This window comes from Anopheles gambiae, chromosome X, assembly GCF_943734735.2.
Source record: "Anopheles gambiae chromosome X, idAnoGambNW_F1_1, whole genome shotgun sequence".
NCBI lineage: Eukaryota > Metazoa > Arthropoda > Insecta > Diptera > Culicidae > Anopheles > Anopheles gambiae.
The window spans coordinates 6035769-6053500 of record NC_064600.1 but is presented as its reverse complement, the minus strand read 5'-3'; the positions used below and the strand labels follow the sequence as shown (position 1 = coordinate 6053500).

Genomic DNA, 17732 nt, shown 5'->3' with positions numbered 1-17732 from the left:
GGCAAAACCCATCTGTCGTTTCGTTCGCATGTGCAACGCACGCCTACGCTCCCTCATCGTGTCCCTCTCACCACTACCCCTCCCCCTCCCCGCCCACCCCCCTCTCCTCAAAAAAACATGTGCGAGATAAAAACAATAAATAACGTTAGCACGGTGCCCTCTTCCTGGCAAAGACGCTCCCAGGTTCCCGGTGACGGAAAACTTTATTACCAGCGCATTACACCACGTAATCACCATTTTGCCGGTGCCGGTGCCGCCCACCGAAGGGTGGAAAATTGTTTTCGGCCGTGGTGCTGCGTCATTGTGTTGTGGACTTGTGCTTGGCGGGCTCTTGCTTTTTTTGTCGGGTTTTCTTCCCTCAGCGCGCCCGATCGAGCCCAAGAAAATGGACAAGGAACAAACAAAACACCCCCCGGAAAAAAACGAACCACTTTTCTTCACCTTAAATTGATTTAAATTTACCTCTCTCGGAGGGCTGTGGCTCACGCTGTGCCATATTTCACGCCGGCAAAATTGCGTTACACTGTGCAATGCGCGGCAAACGATGGCGCGCGCGTTTCGGATGCAGTACGCTCCGCAGCACACAGCACAGCCATGTATTTTGTAAGACCAATTTCTTTATTTTTCACCTTAACATCTACGGTGACATCAGTTCTTCACACAGTACGCGGGTGCATTCGGGGTTTTTTTTTGCCGTGGATTCGCGGCGGGACAGTGCCGAGCGGTGCCAAGCGATTTAGGGCAGGTGAAGGGCGGCGGATGTGTTTGGTTGGCCTGTGGTCGGATGAAGATGGTGGTGTTGGCTGGTTTTGAAAGGGGGGAGGGGGGGGGGGAGTGACAAGACGCCCCCCCCCCCCTCTCGGGAGATCGTTCACACTCAGTAGTAGCCGAAGGTGATGTCGTGCAGCGGGGCAGCGCCACCCTGCGGCAGGGCGTAGTCCTTCGCCAGCTGGTCGAGCACGCTCGTGCTGCGTCCCTGGGCAGGACGCGGTTGATAGACGGCCGGCTGGGGTCGGGGCTGCGGGAAGGCAGGCTGCAGTGGCACGGGCTACAGTAGTGTGCGTGAAGGTGGGACGGAAAAAAGGGGGGAAAAAAAGAAGCCGGTAAGTGCATGGCAGTGGGTGAGGTCAGTGTTAGGGAGAGGGGGTGCCCCGCTCACTGGGGGAGCATTATTACGTTGGCAGATTTGGCGGGGGCAGCCTGCGGGAACGCCGGCTGGGAGTAGCGGATCTTCGGCTCGGGGGCGGGTGCAGCGCCCGGGAAGGTTTGCGGCCCGACGTTGCGGTACTCGGCGTCGGGGCGGGCGGGCAGCTGCTTGGGCGCGTACACTACGTCCACCGGGACGGCGTTCGGGATCTGGGCGGGGCGGGGCGGTGCCGGACCGACCGAGGGGGCCGCGGCGGCCGCACTGCCAAAGTGGGAGCGCTGCACGTACTGCGGGGCGGGCTGGTACTTGGGCTGGGGCAGAGGGGCTGCCGGCTGCTCATCGTAGTCGTAGTACTGGGGCTGGGGCTGCTGCTGCTGGTGGTGGTGCTGCTGCTGCTGGGGCTGCTGATGGTGACGCTGTGGCTGATGGTGCTGCTGCGGCTGGTGCTGCTGGATCGGCACCTCCTGGAAGCGGGGCCTCGAGGCGGGTCGGTGCTTCTACAGGAGGGGAAGAGGGGGTGGAAGATGGTAGGAGGTGTAAAGTTATGCTTGCAAACAGTGCTCCGTCACTTGGGAGCCGTCAGAGTTGACTTGCTAATTGATTCTCGATTCTTGATTCTTGATTCTTGATTCTTGATTCTTGATTCTTGATTCTTGATTCTTGATTCTTGATTCTTGATTCTTGATTCTTGATTCTTGATTCTTGATTCTTGATTCTTGATTCTTGATTCTTGATTCTTGATTCTTGATTCTTGATTCTTGATTCTTGATTCTTGATTCTTGATTCTTGATTCTTGATTCTTGATACTTGATACTTGATTCTTGATTCTTGATGCTTGATTCTTGATTCTTGATTCTTGATTCTTGATTCTTGATTCTTGATTCTTGATTCTTGATTCTTGATTCTTGATTCTTGATTCTTGATTCTTGATTCTTGATTCTTGATTCTTGATTCTTGATTCTTGATTCTTGATTCTTGATGCTTGATTCTTGATTATTGATGCTTGATTCTTGATTCTTGATTCTTGATTCTTGATTCTTGATTCTTAATTCTTGATTCGTGTAACACGATTCACCAAAAAATCAAAAAGTGATTTCGAGTGATCCTCGTCCTTACTGAAAATGAGTCATTTGAAACGATTCTTTGGCAGTAAATTTATGGAGATGAATCAGATGGACATATTCTGTTGCACGAGCTCATTAGTTTATAGTAATCCGAGTCGGTTCTTTTACAAATATTTCTTTGCTTTTATTTATGCTTTATATGTGGTTCGTGAGTCACTCTTCAGAATAAAACGCTGCATGATTCGTTTTCATTCAATTGCTAATGAGCTTTTTTTAGCCTGATAGTTTATCAATTTTCACAAATTGACTGCGTTAACCCGTTAACCCTGTATGGATAACAAGTGTTCATAGCTTTTAAGCCGAAATGTCTAATTTTAATCAAATATTTGCGATTAATTTAATTCTTTTAAAACAATCAACAACTCAACTTATCGAACCGATTCATTTTAAAATGAGTTTAATAGTTTTTAAAAGATTGCCTGTTGATTCGACTGCTACTTTCCTTTCTTGTAAATCTATTGAAACGTGTGCAACAGCAGTCAACAGAGTCATCAAAATCGAATGTATTTAGAATGATTCGTTCTACTTTTCAAAACATGATTCACTTCACTTCACTTCACTCAATGTACATACTTTTAGTCTTTCATTTCAAATGATTCACTTTTCGGAGTGAAGTCACTCTTTTCGTTTCCCCCTGTTCGGTCCCTTTGGTCGAAGCGGCGTGTTCTACATACCTGCAGGCGCGGCGCTACCGGCACATTGCCATCGTCGTCCTCGAGCAGATCGTCCTTGCCGGTCGTTTCGTCGACGAGCGTCGGAGGCGGCACGGTGATGCCCTCGCCGGACGGCTGGAAGCCGTACTTGTTCGCGCCGTACTCGACCACCTTCACCTTGCCGGTTTCGTCGACGTACCCGTACTTGCCCTTCACCTCGCCGGTCGCCAGCTTCGTCTCGATCTTGAACGACCCGTCCGCACCCTCGTAACCGTACGTGTACGAACCGTCCTCGTTGTGTCTTGGGGTGTTTTGGGGTTTAGAGCGGTAGTGAGCAGAAGGACGGAGATGAAATAAATAACACGGGTAAAGGTACGGTTCAAAGGGATAGAAAGAGAGAGAGAGAGGGAGATAGACAGATATAGAGAGATAGAGAGAGAGAGAGAGAGAACAGAAAATGTGGCTTAGATTTGTGCAGAACGCAAACGCAAACAAACGCATCCTACAAAGCAACAACACTACGGCAGGGAAAGCAAAATAACAACAACAAAACAACAGAAGCATCTTTTGGTCCTTCGAGCCGGATTCGACCCAACACAGAGTGCCTGCGGTAACTACGTGCGCCGTCCGGGCCCACAGTTTGGACTGCTGGCGTGACCGGGATAAAGGGGATGATGACTCGCTACGGCCACACACATACACACACACACACGCACACACACACACACAGCCGTTGATCGATGGTTTTACTTACACGGGAACAGCGTCACAGCGAGACACGCTGGTCACGTTTGATGAACTTTAATGCTATTCCCCGCCAGAGAGAGAGAGGGAGAGAGAGAAAGGAAGCGAGCGATAGAATCGGAGTGCGCTCGTAAGCAGGGCGATAAAAATAAACCTCCCCCTCCCCCCCCCCCCCTCGATGATTTGACCCTTCCCTCTCCTCGTTGGCCTGTTTGCATCCTCCCCCCGGGTGTACCTGGAGCTGCAGTCGCTTCGCAGCCACTTGATGGACATCATCACCATCATCGTCATGGACTTTTTCTCTCGCGAAGGATTTAGATTGCCCATCGCTCGACAGAGAACGGCCGGCCCTCTCCGCCAGGTGATGATTCGGTGGAGGGAAGGTAGGGAGGTGTGAAAGGAGCAGGATAGGGAGGGCTGACGGTTGGCAAATACTTTGAACAATCAACCACAAAAGAAGGGAACACAAACAAATTTCCTGGCAAGCTTCCGTGCACACACAGGCAACCACACACACACACACACACAAACAACGCCTCGAGCAGAAAGAATCCCTCACACACACTCACACGCACACACACATACACACACAAATACACACATTGCACTAGATTCATCTTGGGCTTTGCTTCCCACGCAAAAACGGCCTCTGTTTTCGGTATATCTGTGGATGTGTGTGGGTGTGTGTAGGTGTGCATAGATTCTAGTTTGGTATTTGATTGGAAGATGCAGGGGTTGGGGGAGGGAAGGGCATGCTGAAAAAAGATGTGCTCGCAGCATAGCTTTCCCGTAGAACACACGCCACAGCCACAAGCCCGTCCGACGGCCATATTGATTTTCCAATCAATAAACTAAGCAAACGGTCGAAGTATCTCGTGTGCGGGCGCGGGAAACGTTTCCCCCCTCTCCTCCACTCTCCTCACTCCCCACAACAGTCTCTCAATCCCGTCGCCCCTCACTAAGCGCTCACCCGGTTTCGTAACAACCGGAATCATTTATGCTGAAGCGGAAATGGAATCAGGATAAATGACTGTGAATATTTTCGCCTATGCTTTTTTTTCTCGCTACCTTCACTACCCCGTCCCCGTCCCGTTTAGTTTCTCGCCCATCCTCGCTTTAGGTCCGAGCTCTCTAGTGACGAGCGTCGCCGCGCCTCGATGACAATGGCCAAGGTGGTCTAAGGCGAGCACTTTCTTTTGGGGCTGAAAACCTTTTTGGGAGGTTTTTCCCTCCGCAGAGTGTGTGTGTGTGTGTGGGTCGGGGTGCCCAACATAAATCAACTGCTTCTCAAACACACACACACACACACATTCCCCTCTACCCCAAAAGCAAATATATAATACCGAGAAGGTTGCAGCGCGAAAAGGAAGCGGAGAGTGTCGTAGGCGACGAACCCATATTCCACGCTTCCACAAGCACTGGCGAAACGGCCCCGGGTGAGCCTCTTAAGCTCTCTGAGCTTCTGTTTCGCTCGACCCCAAACCCAGCGGCCGTATCATATCTGGCCGGGCCGCTGTGCTCGGAAAGGGAAAAGATGATGAAGTTGCGCCTGGGCCGGTATGGAGCGAAGACTGGCTCGCTCGTCGATACAGCCAACACATTGGTGGCTGATGGCCCCGGAAACATGGACTCCGAAACGGACCGGGCGGGCTGTGTGTGTGTGTGTGAAGACTGACTGATTTATTCGCCAGCAGAAAGCTGGCTAGCGCTGATCTATCCCCCGTCTCGGGTAGCAACAACGAGCGAAATAAAAAAAAACAAGAGACAGCCATCGATGGGCATCGCCCCAAAGTGCCCCTATTAGAAGTGCGCTATCGAACCGGAGCACAGCTCGTGCGCGTACCAGGCAAGGAGGGGCAGGCAACACACCACAGCCGTCCGTTTCCACCCCGCACACCACAATCGGGCTTTGGGGATTAAATCGTACGGTACGGTTGCTGCCGAAAGCGTTCCACTGCGTAGTGTGCGGCTACTGTCGTTTGTGCCGGAATGTGCTGCTAACATTCTTTTAATCAGAGTTTATTTTCTTAAGTACGCTGCTGAACAAATGTGCTCCTTCCCAAAACCCTGACACATACACACACAGAGCACGTGGTCCATGGGTAGGGAAGTTACGGAGCGGACACTGCCTTTTGGGAGATCGGTTTTTCAAATCCTAGCCTAACCGGGAACGGGGAGATACCAAAACCAATTCCATTACACGAATTAAAGGCGATGTAACACTACGCCCACTGTGTAGTTGTCGCACACATTTAAACCAGTAATCCTGTTTGCTACCTGGCTGATAGGGAGGGGGGGGGAGGAGGAGGATTTATACACTTCCCATCTACGACTACCTTTCAGTGGTGGTTGGCAAGAGGGTTTTCCATTGCTTGTCACCTGTCTTTTGCGGTCTTTTGCGGGCACAGTTTTAAAGTGTTGAGCTTCAAGTGTGAGCTGCAACCGTTAAAGCGACGAGCTAGCTTCTACGGCCAAGCTTCCTGGTTATCGAGCTGATTGGAGGCTTGTTAAAGTGTGGCACTGTGGCAAAATCCACGACAAAAAAACAATGCTTGTCCACCAACACAACCGCTGAACTGGAATAAAACGTCAAACAACGTTTCCGTTACTAGCAGTGTGTTTCCTTCAGTGTCTGTTGGATTTTGAGATAGGCAGAACACACCCTTAAGTTAGGCAATGAATTAATAACGCCCATGCATAGGCAACACGCATTACATCTATTTTCCCATTAGACAGAAATCTTAGAATCTTAAACTAGAATCCAGGTGGAATAGTGCCAACGCAGCGAGAATTAAAGAATAAAATGTATGTATCGCTAGCGAAGCACTTAGACTCCTGATAAGAACACCCCAGACATTGACAATTAATCGAGTTAAAATTCCAGTGTAATTAACTAAGATTTCTTCCCAAGTTTATGGTGAGTAGGGTTCTTAGTGGGAAGTTCGGTTCTCAATAAGAGTAGCAAGACCTCTTTGGCAAATTCCGTAGTCAGCTTGGCGAAAGATTTCATCGGGATGCCGCCCTTTTTCAAGACTTTTGCTCGGGAGCACTGCTTCCCCAATTAAAACAGTCCACGAGACGGAGTAGGCCGTAGAAACCTACAGTGTCTTTCGCATATTAGTGAACTCTTTTCAAGACTATCTAGAGTTTGAAACAGAGGAATAAAACAAACTGGAACATCGATTCAAAAGTATTACAAAAAAAACATTAGAAAATGGTTCTCAGTGATTTCTGCTTTCTGAACTCTTGCATTATGACGTCATGGCCTGTTTTGTCATCTCAAAATTAAGAAAGGAATAGGAAGCACAGTGTACCAAAGGAATAAAATCCTTCAAGTTGATTGGTTACTATTCTGACTGCGAAAGACTGCGGCTGAGGGCCTAACCAAGCATTGTGCTAATAGCTCAGTAAGTTAAAGCACAGCAGAGAAGAGGACGCTTGACAATGTGTTCAATTATATGTTATTTTTATTTGTTAAAGGTACAGTAAATGTTTGTGAGAAGAGCCGTTACGTAACGTATGGAAGACCCCCTAGCCTGAATTGAAACAAACTATGTAAAAGCAACTTCTTGCCGTTATGTATGTTGTGCGCGGTAATCTGCACAAACTTGTCATATGGTCATGACAAAGGATGGCACGGAATAAAATTAACAATAAACAAACAAGTAATACAAAGATGATGTAAAGAGGTCACTAGCACACAAGCGTTTTTTTTCTATCCTCTAGTATTTATAAAGATAGTTCCACGATCCTATCAGCTACCGTGTTTCTTGCACACATCCTCCTATAGCCAGACAGGCCAGTGGGCCGTTTTGCACCAAACATCGCCCCGTTCAGCCTACGCTCGCCCTTAAGTCTATGGCACTTGCACGCGTTGCTGCGTTTCGGGGAAGAGCAAAAACCGAAGGCTATGCCATAACGAGCCGTCTGCAAACCGGCGCGTACCACCTGCTCTAGGACGCTCGGTACGGTTTGGGGTACGCTTTTGGTGCCGGCCGGCCATAACCGATGCCGCCCGGGCGCTGCTGCGCCTCGGCAATACCATTGCCGACCGCTGCCGGTTCCGACGGCCGGCCCGCCCCGGTCGGGTTAAACTTCGAGTGCGTTTTGTCGCCCGAGCGCAGCTTGCAGAGGTTTCGCACTGCGGCAAAGCAGCGCTTCCGATAGTAACCGCTTCTGTCGCTGTCATTACGATTTTGGGGTTTGTTTGTTTGTTTGTTTTTTTTTTTTGTGTGTACCAAGGGAAAAGGGGAAACGTCACGCAAGCAGTGCAACGAATGTCAGAATATCAACGATCACATGGAGATGACAGGCAGAGCAAATCGTCAACCGACCAAATAACAACCGGGAGCACGGAGAATGGCAGGAAATTAGTGCCAGTGCGAAGAATGGTGCAAACAATTGTTGGGAAGCAGTGATGTTGTGTGCGTTTTGTTTGTTTTAGTGTGTTTCACAAAAGGTTCCCCAACAGTGAGTGTGGCAAGTGAGTTAAGCAGATCGAGGCCGTTTCGATATCCGCATCCGCAGCCGCAATACAGTGAGAAAAAAAGAGAGAGAGAAAGAGAGAAAGAGACAGAGAAACACAAGAATACAGTACAGAGGCTGCCCAAAATGTGTGATCGCGTGTGCAGTTGAAAGCAGTTCCCGCACAGCAAGCAAGTGTTTGTGGCTGTTGTTAGCACGATGAGCAAAACTTCGGCTGGCTAGTGTGTGTGTGTGTGTATGCGTGAGTGCGGCTGAGCGACAAAAGGGAGTTCAAAAATCAAGGCTCGCACAGCTCGCAGAGCTTTGCATGCTGCTATTCCTACAGACAGTTGGAACTACAGCCTAGCTACTGCGGCCTCACACACACACACACACACACACACCTGCGGAAGGGTTAGTGTTAGCGGCGAACCCTCCCTGTCGGCTTCCGTTCCTAAAGTTGCTTCCTTCGCTTACCTGTTGATCTGCTTCAATATCGGTACCGGCGTTGGCTTCGGCTCCTCCGCCTTGGTACCGATGCGGAGTGGGGCCTGCCGGAACTCCTGGTAGTCCTGCGCGAGGATCACACCCGCCAAGCAGGCGGCGACGGTGAGCTGTAGAAGTAGAAGGTGGAAGTTTTTGGGTGATTTAGTTTAGTCGATTTAAATTACAAATCCCTCCATCCCGCAAGCTGCTCCATTTCCTGTGGCTTTTTCTTAAGAGGAGCACTGAGCTGCATCAATATTATCAGCCTAAACACACACACATACACGTTGGTTTCAGTCTGTCTGGTTGTGAGGATGATAACGGATTGATTTGGAGAACCCAACGACTTAACGATTTGTGTAGCCGAGCGTGCTGCCCACGCTTCTTGGGGCAAAGGAGGGGAAAGATACGCACACGGACGTGTTTGCAAACACGGTTGTCCATCAATTTTGCTGTTATTATGCCTGGTGAGCCCCGTCCACCTGGGTAGAAATTGTTATGCATTCAGGCATGTCAGAGGATCCCACGAGACTCCGGGGTGAGAGCAGAATTAATTACGCCTGAAATATTCAGCAGAATGAACAATATCTCCCTTTAATCCATCCATGTGCCACCGCACGAAGTGAGGGAACATGCATCGTATGCGTAGACTGCACAAAACCCCACTCGTGTGTGTGTGTCGAGTTGCCGGAGTGCTGGCACTCCTTCCGTTGCTGCACCGGCGATGGCTTGCACGGCCGAAGGAACCGTAACGAACAATCTAATAACACACAACACAACATAAAAGTACTTCACAGCCGTAGCAGATCATCAGCAAGAAAGCCAGCACTCGATGGGCGGAGCACGAGGGGAGCAAACTTTCCGCTCGCAAACTACTGCTGCTGCTACTGCTGCTGTATGTGGCTGGCAGTGCCTTTAAAACTCCAAACTCACTCGAGTGGCCACGGGGCCATGGGAAAAGTAGTAATCAAAACAGAATGTAGTAGCAACAGCGCAGGTAGTATGGATGGGGGGTGGGGGGGGGGGGTGGGAAGGGGGGTCTTTCAGGCACAAAGTTCCGCCATCCCCTTTCCATCTCCTGTGGGTACTTGGGACCGAGTGGAGTCGAGTGTAAAACTTCCGACCCACGTGAGGCACTCAACGACCGTAATGTTCTGGTAGAATTAATATGATTTTACTGAGCCACCGCCGTAACACCGCCGCCTGCCAGTGTGTTTACACTTGCGCCAGCGTCCGCCGGCTTTCCCGGCTTTTGGCTTTTCCCGTGCAAACACAGCTTTCCCCTACGGCTCTCCTCCGCTCCCTCGCACCGAAATAAACAAACCAAGGACCATGCGAACGACGTATCTGTTCGGGGCAGGAAGCGCCTGTGTGCCAGGAGACACAATTTAGCTGTTTGGATGTTTGGGTTTTCCCCGGTACGTGAGCTTGCCAGTGCGTGTGTGATGTTGTGTGATGTATCTTATCTATGCTGGATATTATTTACTTCGCAAAGAGAGTCCGGTACGTGCCACGAGTTCACCGCGGGTTCACAGGCACGGCAATTTCCGGCCGGCTTTCTGCTTCTGGACTAGCCCGGTGGACGTGCCAAAGTCTTTACCCTCGCCAAATGTAGATGTAGGCAGTTAATGTTCATAAAAATAGCTCGTAAGTATCGTCTGATTCTGCTGAGTGCTCCAAGGCGACCGGGGCAACATTCAGACATTCGAATCTGCGACATGGCCAAGAATTTGATGTTGACGTTTTACAAGTGTGTCCAAACAAATCGAAAACGATCAAATAGAGCTGGCTACATCTTGCCAACCAAGATGTACTGCTCGCATGTACCTAACCGGGAGGGAGGCATGTAGCGATGCTACAGGTTCCGTGGCTTTCGGCAACTTAATTTCAGCTTCATGTGCGGCAACGTGCTCCTGATGCCGCCTGGTAAACTTGATCACGTGTTTTTTTTTTTTTGTTTGTTTCTGCGCTCAAGTTTCGTAGCAAAACTTCCTTCTCTGCAGCGGGTAGAAAAAAGGATTCCTCTTCCCCATACCCATCACTCCAGCTCATCTGCCGCAGACCTCCCTTTGCCGCCATAGGCTAAAGGTAAAGGCGCGTGCGAAGCGCAAACTTTCCCAATAACCATGTCATGATCGGAGTTGCCCGTGCGGCTCCATCAACTCCACGAACAACTCCACAGGCCCGTGAACAACTGAAGTCCTCGCAGCGTTTTGGAAGTCATCGCAAACTCCTGGCGTTGGTCGGCAGTTACTGCAAAATCAATATCGCCGGCATTTACGAGCGCTTGGCAAACTTTACGACCACGAAACCATTCCAGGATGCAGTCGTAGTCGTAGCGCTAGCCAAGATCTAACACGGGCAAACAAACAAACAAAACAAAAAACTACCCGACGGCCCAGTTCCTTGGGAATCACACCGGTAAATCACGTCAGCTGGGTCAGCTGTGATGGCAAGACGCGTGCAAAATCTGCGCCAAAACTCTTTTTCCACCACATTGTCTTTTATTGCCCAACCAATCCATTCCCGCCCTCGTTTTATAGTACGTTTTACGAGCTGCCCTGCCAGAGGTGGGGCATGGGAAACCATGGAAGTTCTGCTTTTTTTTAGGAAGCTCAAGAATGTTAAATTTTTCCTCTCACGGTCCACGCGGAACGACTTCATTTGAGCGGATGCACTTTGCGACACTCTTGTTATAAATAGGTCCCCCACCCCTCGGGGGACATTCGCCGCACTAACACGCTCGCGGACAGGTTAGCTTTGCCAAGGCAGCGATGGTGATGGTTGGGCCAGCGCTCAGCCAGCGCTCTACCAACATCTACCACAGCATGCAAGCAAGCATCGAACTAATTCCGCACATTTTGGAACAGCATTTGGAGTTCCCACGGGATTGGCGCCGGTTTCGTCGCCGGGAAAGCCCCGCTGGCAGGTACGAACGAAAATCATTATTTATTGACATCCCTGCTACAGGCTACATCCAGTTGTTTCTGTGCTTTTTTTTTTGTTTTGGAGCCTGGGCCAATTGTTTCCCGTACACCGTTGCCGATATCCGGCGAGTCAGCACAGGTTGGTGCCTCCTCTTAGGGGGGAGAGGCACTGAGCTGGTAGTATACATTGCTTGTCGCCTCGTTTGGTCCCCCTTTCTTCTATCATCCCTTTCAATCCCCCCCCGGTTTCTAGGATGCATTGTTTTGCAGCTCGGCAGACCACACGCTCGGTACACTCGGTTGCTGGGATGCTGCATGCTGGGCTCCACTTCTCGGGACCTCCAGGGAATGAAGTTGGAATGAAGCACACCCCAGTATCGATTACCCGGCATATTCGTTTCGTTCTGCACGGCAGGGAGCAAACCAAATCCCACAGCTAGTTATAGCAACAGCAGCAGCAACGTCCACAGCGACAACAACCTTGCAGAAATAGTGTTTCAACATTCCCAGGTCCCAGGAATAGTGTGCAGAGAGGGCGAACGAGGGCACAACAAAAAAAAGTTGTGTGTGGTAATGGAACCCCCTTCCAGCCCAGCCCAGTACTAACCCGATCGATATCTCATTCCGGTTTGTGACTTTAACATCGTCCTGGTTCTCTTTTTTTGTCGCTTGCCGGCAGCGGTAGAACCACTGCATGGTTCCGGCAACCCATCAGCCGAATCGATAACGGCGCTGCATCCCTTCCCAGCTTCCAGGCTGCCCCAAAAAAAAACCCTACCCTTTGCGCCCTAGCGGCCAGCGCAATCGGTTGAAACTGTCAATTACTATTAGCGTGCACTCTTCTCGGTCACTTGCGCGTCCTTGCACTCTCTAGCACGTCTGTTCTGGAGGTCTTTTTTCGTTTTGTTTTCGTGTTGGTCCACCAAAGAGCCGGCGATGTATGGCCGAGCGGCGAAGATGATAAATTCGATTTCCGCCAGCAAAAGCACGGAAACGTCACGGGAACACACTAGAGCTAATCGCATCAGTGTTCTACTGCTTAGCTCAGTGTGTTTGTGGACACGCATGAAACGTCCGGAAATTGGCTTCAGTCTGCTTTTGCTTAAACCCGAGCGAGCCTGTTCGGGAGGGGGAGCAGGTGCTGCCGTACGATTTCCCTAAGCGGTTGTGTAGACATAAGCTTTCGCTAGCCAAACCCGTCTAGCAGAGCCTTGTGTCAACAGGATACTGCCGGACATCAAGAACATCCCACATCACTGGGGCAAAAGGCCCTGCGCAAAATTCGCTAGCACGCCCTGCCCCACGACGGCAACTCCCGAGCGGGCAAAAGGGCTGGGAATTACTGGGCTGGGCTGGGCGTGCTGAACCGGACGCCCCCAGTAGCCTTGAACGGACTGGTGGCAGGCGGGGAAGGGACCGAAAACGGCACACCGATGAAACGAAAACGCCCATTCTAATCCATCCACACCGTCACCCAGCGCTGCGCTGGAGCCTGCCTGGGGGGCCGGTACGGGGCATTAATGACTGGCTTAGGATCGCTTTGGTGCCGCAAACGGTGTTCGCATTCTTGAAAAGTGAAAGTCGTTAGCGCCCGACTAGGCCTGGTTTTGTGCACTGTTCAAGGTTGCGCAAAGCCAGTGGCTGCTGCTGATGCTGCTAGAGCTGTGGAGACTTCAGAGTCGGTGGTTGATAGGTGTTGGTGGTGGTGGTTCAGCCTGTGTGTAAGGGTTCTTTTCTCGCCAATACAACTACACTCTATGTCCAAACGGTGTCAACGTACGCGACGTGGCATCGACACGCCATTAACGTCAGTAGGCTTTTGGACAGTCTGACAGGCTTGGAGGCAGGACTTGCCCTTTTTTTTTGGCAACTGTTTGGATTATTCACCTTGCAGCTCAGTCCTCAGATGGACGCACAGAATCGGAACACCTTGAATATCCACTCAGCCCAGAATGAACAGGAACAACAGAAGAGAGGGAAAGAGAGAAAAAACACCTACCAACTTCAATCCAATCATTGTGGCACGATACTAAAGTGTTTGGATGATGAGTTTTGGGGCGTCAGGCACGTGCCGGGCAGTTTGACAGATGATGATGGCTTGAGGAGGTAGTTCGTTCAGCTCACAGAACGCACTGCTACGTGTGATGGCGTCACTAAGCACAAACACACACCGAGACACGTCACACAGTTTCCGACACACACACACACACGCGCACAAAACACCAACACAAAGCACTGGTTTTGTTTTTTTTGTTGGGAGGAAGAAATGTTAGGCGAAAATGGCCACCGCACACCGCGAACAACCGAACACTAACCAGGGGGCGCAAAAACTCGACCGTGCGTTCGGGTCGCACACAAAATCAGTTACTGAGCGCAATTAGGCCCTGCCGAATGCTTTTTATACGAAGGGGGAGGACCACCTCCCCCCTCCCAAGAGCAAAGACTCGCGTGAGAGGGAGAGAGAGAAGAGGGGGGGGGAGGAGAAAGGGCAGGGTGGCCTGTTTGCAAAGGATCGGTTTGCACGATCTCTCCCCTTTTCCTTCTTGTCGGGGACGTATTCCGCTCAGACGCTGCCCCGCTCCAGTTCCGAGCGATCGGGGTTCGGATTCGGTTTCGACTCGGTCACCCATTCGGTGGCCATATTCCGATGATCAGAGCGGGGGAGGGGGGAGGGTGAGGTTTTGTGCCTTGTTGCGCCTTCTATTTACTTACCTCACAGCATCATTGTTACTTTTATGCGCACCACTACCAACGCAACGGCTACTAGAATGCTCAATACAGGCAACAGGCAACAAAAAAGCACACGCCAACGGAGAAACCGGTACATGGTTTTGGATTCAAAACGCTCCAACCCGACCCGGTAGAGAACGGAGTGTGAGCGACACACACACACGCACACAGTCTAGGTCAACGGCGAGCGTCGCAACTGTACACGGAGGCTGCTACGGTTGCGAACGAGCGAAAGGGTGCCACACACGGTGGCGAAAACAGAGCGAAAGAGCAGCGCTTGCCGACAGAACCGATCTAGCCAACACCTGGTGCATGTGGAGTGGTACGTTGAGTACCTCCTACCTCCACCACACTGCATTTGCAGGCTCCTCGGAGGCCTACCGTAATTGTATCGCGCCCAAGACGATCGCCACCGACGAACGAGCGCTAACGGGCGAGCTGAAATGATCTCCCAACTCGGGCGGGATATATAGTGTCCACAACCGTCATCCAAAACTGCTGGGCAAAAACAAAACAACAACAACAACAACAACAACAACAGCAGCAAAAACCAGGAAACTGCCATTAAAAAAAAACAAGTCACTCGGCGATTAATCGCGCCAGCAAACCGCGAAAAAGGTCGCACGATCCAAGCACACGGATTTGGAGCAATTTTGGGTTTGGTTTTACAGTTTGAAGCCCACCCCCACCAGCGGCATGCTTCAAATGTCAAATTAGCAGCAGTGGCATTACGGTGCGATCTACAAGGCCCCAATTTCAAATCGCTCAAGACATTGGAAGCGTTTGCGAGCAGAAACATGCGAATCACCTAAAGCTGAGGTCCCCCGAATTCTGAGAAGCTGAGGCTCTACGCTGATCTCTGCCCGCGCTAACAATTACGCGAAGAATGCGGCTGTGGCTCTCCGCCGCGGAAGCCGCGAATTGATTACCGTAGCCGATGAAACAATGTTATCAATTTGCCACCAACAACCGCAAGCGAAAATGGCCATCCCATTTAGCCCCTTCTAGCGCACCGACTAGAGTCTACCGACACATTGTTTGCCGAGCTAATCCAGTCCCTTTGATCATTCGGTACGGTGGGCGGTTGGATCGATAGGGGCTGGAGGCAATGCTTTAAAGACGACGAACCCGACGATATCGAACGGCCGACCGCGACAGCTTCAGGCCAAACTTCGCACACAGAGTCTGCCAATGACACAGAGACTTTAACACCGGCACACCGGTAGCGTGTGTGTCTCCCTGGTTCGGTGTGCTCCAAAGCGCACTGCCGGGCCAATTCAGGCTGCACAGGTTCTACCCCTACCTCCCGGAGGGGCCTCTGAAGTATTAAAATCCAGTTTAATGTGTGCTTTAAGGACGCGCCCGGCGTACCATAAGGACGCAAGGCAATTCAACCAAAACGCAACCCGACCAAAGTTCCTTCCTTTTTTCCTTTTTTTCTTTCTCTTCTTTGTGTGCTACATGTTTCATCATGTTCTCGTTATTACCTCCCGTATATCTCCTGTTCATCTCCCGTGCGTCCCGCCGCCCAGAACGCACTTGGCGATTGCGTCATCCGCGCTTTTGTCACGAGAACTCGCCGGGAGCGAAAACGGTGCGGCACAAAAAGCGAAAGCAAAGCGAAAGTAGAGGCGGCAAACCATTTACCCAGAACCCGTCTTCTGCTGCCATCTTCTTCCTGTAGGCTGCGGGTGTGCGGGGACCGTTTCCGATTTGCCGGTGCGATGCCGCCCGGGCACACTCAGGGTGTGCGGCCGCAGTCGAGTGGCGTAGAGTGGCGAAGATTTTTCACTTCAAAAGAGAGAAAACGGGAATCTGCGTATTTGCACGAGGCACGATAACGATGCTGCTGATAATGAAGAGAATGGCCAATGAGATAGCTAGAGCACACACACACACACAGGCTCATAAAAGGGACGAAGAATACACCGGCCCCCTCAAACGACCGACAACGACGGTGTGATGAGTGTAATGTGATGAGCAATAGGAACGGAGAGGCACAAGACACAAGATACCCTTCAGAGAGTTCCGGCCGCCCCCCCCATGCACCCTTCCCAGCGGCACAGTCAACAGTCCCAGTTTTGCACCTCTTTCCTCCAATCCCTTTCTTTTTTTGTTCTACTCCTGCAAGAGCATGGCACAGGCGAGAACGTGGCACTGGCGAAACAATGGCAAGATGCTCGTTAATAGCGCGGCGCCACCCTGTCACTGCGCTTTTGCGCTCACCAACTGGCAAGGAGCTGGTGAGAGCAAGGATGTGCAGTTTGACAACGGGCCCGCTGATTGTCTGGCGCTGACGGGCACAGTTAGGCACGGTTGAGCATCATAATGAGCTCCGAAATTCCTTCGTCGCACCGGCGGGAACGAAAAGGACTCGTCATAATTGACAGCAAAGAATTCGCCCCACAAGCCTGTCTCTCTCTGCGCTGATGATGCCCATCGTTCCGATCCTTGCGGGTACTATTTTTAACCAGCAGCAGGCAAGCAAACCACGGCCAGGATGGAGCGAACGAGGTTTTGGTGCAGAACGGGGAAAAATGGAATGTGAAGAAAATGGCACCCCGGTCCCGAAACGCTTTCTGAGCTGCTTCGTCTTTTGGCAGCTGGCGGGCTGCGTCGGGCACATCGTTCGCACAAATCATTGGCAGTCGGCAGCCGTGTCTCGGGGTGTGTATGTGTGTGTGTGTGTGTGAAGAAGGGTCTCGGAACGTCAGAAATTGGAGTGATGCAATTCGCCGCCTCCGCAGCTTCATCCAGCTCCTATTCAGCTCGTGACTCAATTGTGCTGTCAACGGCACTTTCCTCGCAGCAACGCGGCCTGCCCTGTCCCTGTTTGTCCCCCGCAAGAGAGACAGAGTGCTGATGTGCTGTTGGTGCGCTTACGCTAAACGAGCCTGATTTGTGATAAAGTATGAGGTGATATTATTGCGATTCATTTTCTTTCCTTTCAGATGAACTTTTTTCCCCGAGCATTCTCAGGAAGCCCCGGTCCACCTGAAGCTTGCCTGAGATTTCACCTTTAAAAAACAATAAAGCCCATATTTGCGAATAAACATCACCTACATCGACGATCATTTGATAGTTTGATTTCAGCTATTCAGCAGCGCTGCTATGCAGAAAATGATATTTTTAGTTTGGCGATGCATAGACGCAATGGATCTTGTCTATTTCTGGTTACAAATGCAAACAAAAAAAATATTGTGATCAGATTCACATGATGTTTGACATCAGAACGAGTTTCTCTCTCAAGGTGTGTTTGGATTGGATAGTTTGAGTAGAGATAGCGTTTGTGGAGATGTGCAGGAGTTTCAGAAGAAGCTACTTTGGTAGAATGGGAGCTTAATGTAGGCTTGAAACCTCCAAATTAATGTTAGTGGTAAGCTGGCATATGAGCATATGAGAAACTGGAACAGGGAGGAACTATCGGAACATTAGCAGCTGGTTGTCATTCATCCAG

At 50.7% G+C, this 17732-nt stretch overlaps 1 protein-coding gene across 1 annotated transcript; it reads right to left on the bottom strand.

Annotated features, from left to right (window-relative positions):
- Nucleotides 1-597: 597 nt before the first annotated feature.
- On the bottom strand, nucleotides 598-13931 carry LOC4576095 (DNA translocase FtsK). The gene is made up of 5 exons (XM_001237304.4): nucleotides 13545-13931; nucleotides 8610-8746; nucleotides 2946-3225; nucleotides 1177-1644; nucleotides 598-1048 (listed from the first exon to the last, which is right to left on the bottom strand). The coding sequence occupies exons 1-5, from the start codon at nucleotides 13560-13562 to the stop codon at nucleotides 878-880; spliced, it is 1074 nt and encodes a 357-aa protein (XP_001237305.3). The 5' UTR covers nucleotides 13563-13931; the 3' UTR covers nucleotides 598-877.
- Nucleotides 13932-17732: the final 3801 nt, after the last annotated feature.

Bases quoted from the DNA above. Each gene is read 5' to 3' on its own strand.
- LOC4576095 (XM_001237304.4), bottom strand. The intron at 3,226-8,609 runs GTAAGCGAAGGA...AAACACCCCAAG, and splicing joins ATATTGAAGCAGATCAACAG to ACACAACGAGGACGGTTCGT. The intron at 1,645-2,945 runs GTATGTAGAACA...CCCCTCCTGTAG, and splicing joins CGGTAGCGCCGCGCCTGCAG to AAGCACCGACCCGCCTCGAG.